General features: G+C 37.6%; 1 protein-coding gene across 1 annotated transcript in view; it reads right to left on the reverse strand.

Moving 5' to 3' along the window:
• The window catches only part of akap11 (A kinase (PRKA) anchor protein 11), a 42,684-nt gene extending 33,820 nt beyond the window's left edge, over window positions 1-8,864 (reverse strand). Inside the window, exons 1-4 of the mRNA XM_063005337.1 lie at window positions 8,792-8,864; window positions 2,155-2,252; window positions 1,530-1,640; window positions 150-203 (exon numbers count right to left, since the gene is read on the reverse strand). Of these exons, the coding sequence (XP_062861407.1) occupies window positions 150-203; window positions 1,530-1,640; window positions 2,155-2,217 (228 nt within the window). The 5' untranslated portion in view covers window positions 2,218-2,252; window positions 8,792-8,864. The remainder of the gene's footprint in view (window positions 1-149; window positions 204-1,529; window positions 1,641-2,154; window positions 2,253-8,791) is intronic.
• Between the last annotated feature and the right edge of the window lie 424 nt (window positions 8,865-9,288).

Consider the following 9,288-nt stretch of genomic DNA (forward strand, 5'->3'; position numbering starts at 1 on the left):
CACAGTAATACCCCAAAGACAGGACGCCAATCCATCTCGGGGCCTCGGCCAGAGACCCCTCGATCCTTCCCATCCCCCGATAGCAATGGCTCTGCCTGAAACGACCTAAGCTTAAACATTAGGAATTGTGTTCACATGTTAATACTTGCCTGTAGTGTGAAATCTTCCCCATCTGAAGGACTTGGTAAACATACAAAATGTATCTAAAAGAAAGAAAACAGCCATGATGCAAATGTACACAAATCATAATCAGCATTGCAATAATGCTGGCTGAAAAACTGCTTTTAATTTTTAGGTTTGTCACACAACAATACAATTTTCAAACATAATATTTACAAACCTCATTTTCCAAACAAAAGTGGTAAAAAAAAAAAGATTTTCAATATTTCATTGTAGTTTGTATGTTATTTATTAGAATTTTATTGTCATGTTTTACACATTTTGGTTACATTCATGACAGGGCAGGTAGTTACTGGTTACACAAGATTCATCAGTTCACAAGTTTAATGTCGAACACAGTCACGGACAATTTTGTATCTCTAATTAACTTGACTGCATGTTTTATTGTCTTTCCCACTTATTGTCTTTCAGTCCATCTAAAATGAGCTTCAGCCAAGTAAACTTTGGCAGTGTATCAGCACATAATTGATGTAAGGCTTTCTGTTTGTGTAACAGAGATTATTGTTGAATTTCATTATGCAGCAGTGGACTCAATAGTTTTCTGAAGTTCTCTGAACCCATGTGGCTATATTTTTCACAATGCTGCACAAGGGTTCAAAGGCCAAACACATTAAACAGTGGTTTCCAGTCATGCTCTCTGTGGACTGAGCTTTTTCGGATTTCCTGAATCTCATCACAATATTATGTACTGTAGATGGTAAAGATCCTGCATTTACAGGCATCACATTTACTTTAACTATGTTTACAAAAAAGTGGTCAGTGAAAACACTGGAAATCCTTTCTCAAAGGTTCAAGAAAATTAACGAACCACAGATTCTTGTTTTTATATCATTTTACAAATGTCTGGAAAAGGGATTTGCATAATGCTGACTGACAGCAAAGATTTTAGATTATACATTTTATCAATGCAATATCACTAAAGTCTTTTTACATAATTTAGCTTCTGACGTTTTGCGATCAGTAACGCCTCCCTAAACACTTCTGTGGTCTAATGAGTAAGCCTAAAAAAACACCTTTTTAAAAGAGATGCAGCAGATAAACATGTCAGGAACAGGATGACTGCTAGAATATATTATCAGCACTTATAAAGATTGAGATAAGACTGAGGTTGGACAGCTTAAGACTAACGTAAGAAGCCAAACCAAAATCCACAAGACTGAATCCCCTGCTGTATCAGCAATTTCTACTGAAACTTTCAGAATCACTCAGCTTCCTTTGACATGAACAAAGTACTGTACAATTACATGGTAATTTTTCAGTTTTACCACAAAAACAGTTACAGTCACTAATGCAATCACACATACTTCAGTGGAATTTTTTTGAAGCATTTCATTAGCAAGTAGCCATACCTCTGGCAGACACTGTGATTCTTTAGTGTGCAGCTCTGGCACAACGTTGCTCAGCTCTTTCCTGTTTTTCAGAAGGTTTCTCAGAGACAGGGCTGGATTCTCACGGATAGTCTAATTATACAAGCACAAGACCAGTTACAGCTGATAGTTCATACACAGTACAGTAAAGTGGGCATGTAAATAAAGGCATATTCATTTCTCAATTTATGATGTAAATCATTCAAAAGCAAAGTAGTTTCCCTGTTTAACTCTAAAGCACACACTATCCAACAGTAATCTATGGGTCGCTCGTGTGGCGCAGCAGGTTCACATGCTAGCACATCACTGAGAAGTGTCAGCAGAGTCACCGGCATCCACCAAAACATAATTGGTGGGCCTAAGATATTGGAAAATATAACAATTAACTCAATATTTTGCTGAGAAAGCCATTAGGTGAGGCTAGATTAATAGAGAGGTTTGTTGGGAATATTTAAATTATATGCTCATGTGCCAGTATGCCATTCCAAACTGACTGCAAGTATAAAAATGAGGGAAAAAGCAACACAATAATAATCCCAATGTTCAGAACAAAACTGTGACCTACAGTAATGCAGAATACAATTTATGAATGTGTTTTTAAAACTACCTCTTTTCTGATGCTGGCACGGTTTTTAAGTGGAACACATCTGATCCGGGCACAGGCATCCATGGCAATGCAGAGCTGGGCTCAGAGGCAAGCCTCACCTTCAGATAAAAAGAAAAAAAAAGTTGACTGTCATTTCAAATAAAAAATACACCGTATTGTAGTAGAAAAACGTGCAGTAGAAGTGGCATTGTGTGTTGAATTTGGAGAAAGCACTTGTTATATTAATTGTTTTGTGCTATTAAAATTTGCTTGTTTAATTAATTTATTACAAACTGCTAAAAATGTGTACGTTTTGCTAATAATCCTAATTTACATGGATGTTATGTCATTTTAATTGCATTTAAATAATGATTTAATCTTTAAAACAATTTTAGTGGTGTCCATACAACCCCTGGCAAAAAATGGAATCAACACACTTGGAGAATGATCAACCAACTTTTTTACTTTGTAGCAAATAAACCAATCATGGTTATGACACAAACCCTGTTTTGTTTAGTCGCATACCTCAAACAAATGAAATACAATTATTTTACATGGTGGCATATTTTTCAAGACCAGGTAGAATCATCAACAAAAAGCCGAATGGCCTGATGGCCTGAATTGTTTGAGGCACAGACTTTACTAATGAAAAACAGTACTGAACATCCAGCTGGTTCCAACTTTCTTGAATAGCCGTTGAAAGATTAGTTTTACATGATGGAGCCTTCCCACTGAGCAACTTTTTTAACCTCCATAAACTTTCTTTTTTTTTTTTTTTTTTTTTTTTTTTTTTAATTTAGCACGTCCAATTTCATCCCATCTATCATCCTCTCATTAGTGCGGATTCCTGCTCCTGATTGGGGCTGAAGAGGCCGTTCCACGCCTCCTCCGAAACGTGCACAGCCAATCGACCGTCTTATCACCCACACTTGACGAGTGTAGCGTGGCAGAGTACTGTGCACGGAGGATCACACACTCCGCCGCACCCCCTCCCGTCTCCATACAGGCGCCACCAACCAGCCAGCAGAGGGCGCAACCGCCCCGTTCCTGAGAGAGCATCCCCTACGGTCTCAAGTCCCGCCCCCCACCCGGACAACAGGCCAATCGTTGTCCATAGCCGCCCAGCCTCGACCGTGAAGGCAGAGCTGGATTCGAAACGACGCTCCTTCGAAATCCAGCCCTGGTTGCAGCGCGTGTCTTTTTACCGCTGCGCCACCTGAGCGGCTACCTCCATAAACTTTCAATCGAATTGAGATCCAGACCGTTTACTGACCTTGTCATTGAGTAGATATGCCTTTCCAAAAAAGCTTCAACACTTTGCTTTGTGACAAGATTCATCATCATCCTGTAAATGACTTCATTATCAAATCTATTACCCATTGATGGAATGGGGAAAATGTCCAAAATAATTTAAATGTACACCTGTGCATTGTAATGATGAGAATCAAGTCTTCATAATTGTTTCTTTTGAGCCCACTGCTGCTTTGTTTTCTTTAGTTTAGGTGTTAATGTTGGCTTTTGTACATGTAAAGCCTATTTCATTTAGTAGATTTCTTACAGTTCTGTAATAAAATTGACTCCTGCGCCAGTCCATTTGATTTTCTTTCTTGTTGTTGTGCATCTTCTATTTTTAAGGCATATCGCTTTATTGTTTTCTATTTTAAAGCTTTTGACATCTTCCTTGGTCCCCTGGGTCTTCCCCACATTCCCATTTTGTATGAACTTGCCCCAAATTTTAGACACAGCTAACTGGGAACCTACATCCTTTGCCACACTCTGTGTTGCATTTCCTTCTTGAGTAAAATATTATAATCCTGTGCATTGTTTTAATTGACAACTCTCTTAAAGTAGCCATGCTTTCTTTTAATTAGCCAAGTCCACTAGTTTGTAAAGGTTTGTTAACCTTATTCACTGCAGACTTATTTGCATTTGTGGCCAGTATTTGTTTTAGAAATGCAAATTACAAGGTGACAAGTTTTTTTTTCCTCAACATTGAGTGATTTCATCATTTGTTCCTCCACTTGATCTGGAAAAAAATATGTCAAAATAATAACACAATTCAAACAATTATATTTAATTTGTTTGAGGTTAAAAAATGACTATATGCTCTACCTCTTAATGCTTAATCATGAACATGACTCATTTTTTATGGTATGTTTTTATAGTTTTATATGGCAGCCACCATAGAAACCACAAATGACGAGAAAACCAAGTGACTTTCTACACTAAGTGTAATAAAAAAAAACACAGCCAATATGAAGTCACTCAGGATTCGTCTTAGCTATAGCAGCAGTCAAAGCAGAGTTTGTGTTAGCGACAGTCTGGACTCAACCACTGTTTAACCACTGTGTTTAAGGATCTGCAGAATCCCATTTAGATTTGATACCTAGATTTTATGGATTGAAACTTGCCGGCCTGCATTACCAAATAATACTGAATTAAAAACAAAGTTTTGGTCAAATATATTTCAATTAACCATTTTGATGCTGTCTGAATTGTTGCTGTCACAATAAATCCTCCATAGCTGGATTACCTGATATGGTGCATTGCATTCATTGGCAATGTTGCTTTGCTCTTTTTACATAGATGGTAAATTGTAACAGTTAATATGAATAAGAAAGAAAATTACAGAAAAGCATTTCATTCCTGATTCTGGTACTTTTGACCCAAATGTCCACATCAAAATACATTCCACAAACTGCTGTTTGGCCCTCAGCTTGATTAACTAACATTTATTGTCTGCTAGGTACCAGACACCATAGGGGGAAATAAAGCTGTTGCTGAAGATGGTTATGGTACTGGACCAGTTATCAGAAAGTTGTCAGTTTAATTCCTACTACCACCAAGTTCCCATTGTTGGGCCCCTAAACAAGGCCTTTAATCCTCAATTACATGAATGGTATTTGGCCAAAAAAAACAAGTAAATCTGGACAAAAGCTTCTGCTAAATTCCATAGATGTGTACAGTAAAATGTGACCTTACTCATATAGAATTAAATACATGTATTTCTAAGAACCAATATACTTAAGAACAGGTTATCAAGGTTACAGGTTATACAAGCATCCCATAGACTATTTATCATTTTTATTAGACCACAGAACAAAACTATATGGGTATTGTAATACTACTAACCAGTTTCACATGATTAGGCCTGTCACTATTTTTAAATACAGTCATGTGAAAAAGTTAGGACACCCCATGAAAACCTTTGTCTTTTTGAACATATTTAAACATATGAACATTTGAGCTTCATTTGAACAGTACTGAACATTTGAACCCGCCGAGGTTAAGGATTAAAGTCGAGACTGCCGTGACAACTATGCTGCTCCTGCCGGATGTGACGGATCTGGAGTAATTGCACCAAGAATGACAAGAAATCACTACAGACATTATTGAACACTAGAGCGAAGAACAACTCTATTATTATTTATCCATTTATTACCAGTTATAACTTTTAGATCATTTAATTCTGTGTTCGTATGCTCTGTGTAAATCGTGTATTTATTTGAAGTATCCTCCAGGCCACCCAAGAAGGATGGGCCCTGCTGAGTCTGGTTCCTCTCAAGGTTTCTTCCTGTAATTTTCAGGGAGTTTTTCCTTGCCACAGTCACCCTTGGCTTGCTCAACAGGGGTTTTTTGTATCTGTTGGTCCTGGATTTTGTAAAGTTGCTTTGAGACAATGTCTATTGTAAAAAGCGCTATATAAATAAAGTTGACTTGACTTGTGAGAGATGGACCTTATATAACTAAACAAAAAAAAAATTTAATTACTTTTAAACACAAGTTGTAAAATGTAATGAACAAAAATGGAAATTTATTGTGAGGAAAAAGTTAGGACACCCCCACATTTAATACTACTTAAAATGTCTAAAATTAGGTGCACCACATCAGCTGCAATGATTAGACCATTGTTACAGGACATTGGAGTTTCATTTAAACCTCAGACATTAGTTTGGTTTGCCTAAGATTGTTGAAGTGAGTGGTATCACCATGGTGAGATCTAAAGAGCTCTCTGAGGCCTTCAGAAATAAGGTTGTAGATGCATATTAGTCTGGGACAGGATTTAAAAAGATCTCAAAACAATTAGAAATCAGCCATTCCACTGTCCGGAAAAATAATTTACAAGTGGAGAACATTTAAAACAACTGCCAACATGGTCAGGTCAGGCCGTCCTAGCAAGTTCAGCCCAAGAGCAGACCGCAAGATGCGTAAAGAAGTCTCCAATAATCCTTCAATGTCATCACAGGACCTACAGGTAGCTCTTGCCACAGTTGATAGGAAGGTACATGCATCTATCATCAGAAAGAGACTGCACAAGTTTGATTTTCATGGGAGGTGTGCAAGGAAGAAACCCTTGCTGTCAAAAAAACATCAGGGCAAGACTAAAATTTACCAGAGAACACCTAGACAAAGACCAGGACTTCTGGAACAATGTGCTTTGGACAGATGAATCCAAAGTTGAATTATTTGGGCACAGTAACAGAAGACATCTTTGGCGCAAACCAAACACAGCATTTGAGCACAAGAACCTCATACTCAACTGTGAACCATGGAGGTGGAAATGTCATGGTTTGGGGCTGGTTTGGGGCTGCTTTGTAGCAGCATGGCCTGGCAAGCTCTCCATTATAGAATCCACGATGAATTCTTCACTGTATCAGAGGGTGCTTGAGGAAAATGTAAAAAACTGTCCAAAAACTGAAGCGGAAGTGGACCATGCAGCAGGACAACGACCCAAAACATTCCAGTAAATCCACCAAGGAATGGCTCAGAAGAAAGAAATTGAGACTTCTGAAATGGCCAGGTCAAAGCCCAGATCTTAATCCTATTGAGATGCTGTGGGCTGATTTGAAACAGGCTGTGCATGCAAGAAACCCCTCAAACCTCACACAGCTGACGAAATTCTGCATGGAGGAGTGGGAAAAACTTTCCACCAGTCGATGTCAGAGACTGGTAGATGGTTATAGGAAATGTCTAATTGAGGTTATTTCAGCCAAATGGGGAAATACCAGCTATTAGGGCATAGGGTGTCCTAACTTTTTCCTCACAATAAATTTCCATTTTTGTTCATTACATTTTACAACTTGAGTTTAAAAGTATTTTTTAACATTTTTGTTGTTTAGTTATATAAGCTCCATCTCTCAGTACTGTTCAAATGAAGCTCAAATGTCCACATGTTTAAATATGTTCAAAAAGACAAAGGTTCTCATGGGGTGTCCTAACTTTTTCACATGACTGTATGTTTGTTTTATTGGGATTTTAATGTTCTGTTTTACACTTTGGTTACATTCATGACAGGAACGGTAGTTACTCATTACACAAGGTTTTTCAGTTCACAAGGTTATATCGAAAACAGTCATGGACAATTTCATATCTCCAGTTCACCTCACTTGCACGTCTTTGGACTGTGGGAGAAAACCGGAGCTCCTGGAGGAAACCCACGCAGACACGGGGAGAACATGCAAACTCCATACAGAAGGGACCCGGACCGCCCCACCTGGGGATCGAACCCAGGACCTTCTTGCTGTGAGGCGACAGTGTTACCCACCATGCCACCACTATTTTTAAATAATCCAATATTTTGGATAATGTAACAAATCACAATATTTTACTTTTACTCCTTGTCAAGCTTATGAACTAAAGAATATTCAGATATGTTTTATTCACAACCTGTAGTCAACATTAAGAACATTTTTTAGGTTTTAAGAGGACAATACTTGAATAAATCACTGAGATGTGTATTTTTGTATACATAACACTTACTGTGTGTTTTTCTCTCAGCAAATTTCTAGAAAGCCTACAATGAATGTTTAAAAGAACTTAAATATGTAAAAGCGAGTAATTAAAATGTGTAAGTAAACTGAATGGATTGGTTTTTTATTTGCAAAAGCTGACTTGCTCTACAGGGAATGCACATTTTGTATAATTTAATGCACAACCATTGTTTATTTGCTGAATGTACTTGTTGGAGATAAAAATTTAACATAAAATGTGGCATGTGCAAAAAATAGAGACATTTTATTAACAAGAATGTGTTAAATTTAGCAAGAATAGAAAGTGTGCACCAAATCTACAGAAGACACCAAATGTGAGTTTGTGTAAAGGATGTTTCTTATTTTCACTAAGACGATCAACAATGAAATATTATAACAATAACAATAATATTTTTGTGTAAACCTCTATTAATAGATAGTACGTGTTGAGGGTGACAGAGGTGTGTTTGTGATGATGACTGGCGTGGAAAGCACTGCTGCGTGATTCAGGCCTGACAGGAGCAGCAACAGCGTTAGGTTACGCTAGGCTAGGTTTGCTATGTTATATGACATTATAAGCCTACAGTGCGCGTTAATAAACTGCTGCGACTGCATAATAACCAAATGTTAATTTATTGCTTCATTAAACACTTCATTAAAACATGAAGCATTTACCACAGCATTTAGCTCAGTTAGCTTCTCTAACGCTAGCGGTGTCATTATACTGCACTGACTGTCAAACAGCTAGCATAGCCAGGTAGCAACAAGCCAGTGCAACTTGCAAGCTCAAACACTTTCAACGTCGTGTAACTATATGAGAAAAGGCACAACGACATTGTTTTTAAAATCCAGTCGCTGTCGGTGCGACTGTCATTAACCATTTCATAAGTATTAAGCTGTTTTCTGACCTGAGCAATCGTTATCTGGTCCTTTACCCTCCTCTTCATCAAAACAAGTCACTCAGATCAGAGTAATCACACCCGGAACACTTCATCTGACAGGAGGAGCGCAGAGTCACTGATACACAGAGCCGTTAACAAGATTTTTTTTCCTCCAGATTTCATTTATTCATTATTTATTCATTTTCAGTTTATTTATTCATTGCTCATATTAAAAAGCAGTACCTTCTGTCAAAATTTTGTTCAGCTTTGACCAAAGGCTTAACATCAAGCACTTGAGGCAACCATCAATTAGGCCCCATAAACACTTACATAGGCTAATTTTCATGTTGCAGTCTTCTAGTGACATCTTTCTTTCTGTAGACAACAAACTAAGTTAATTACTCAATATACAAATTTTGAAACTCCAGAGTTTATTTATTATTTGTTTATTCATATTCAGAAGCTTCATCTTGATCAGAGATAACATCAGTGTGGAGTCGACCTGGAAATGTTCCTGGGTGCTA

The sequence above is a fragment of the Trichomycterus rosablanca genome, chromosome 12, assembly GCF_030014385.1.
Source record: "Trichomycterus rosablanca isolate fTriRos1 chromosome 12, fTriRos1.hap1, whole genome shotgun sequence".
Classification (NCBI taxonomy): Eukaryota; Metazoa; Chordata; class Actinopteri; order Siluriformes; family Trichomycteridae; genus Trichomycterus; species Trichomycterus rosablanca.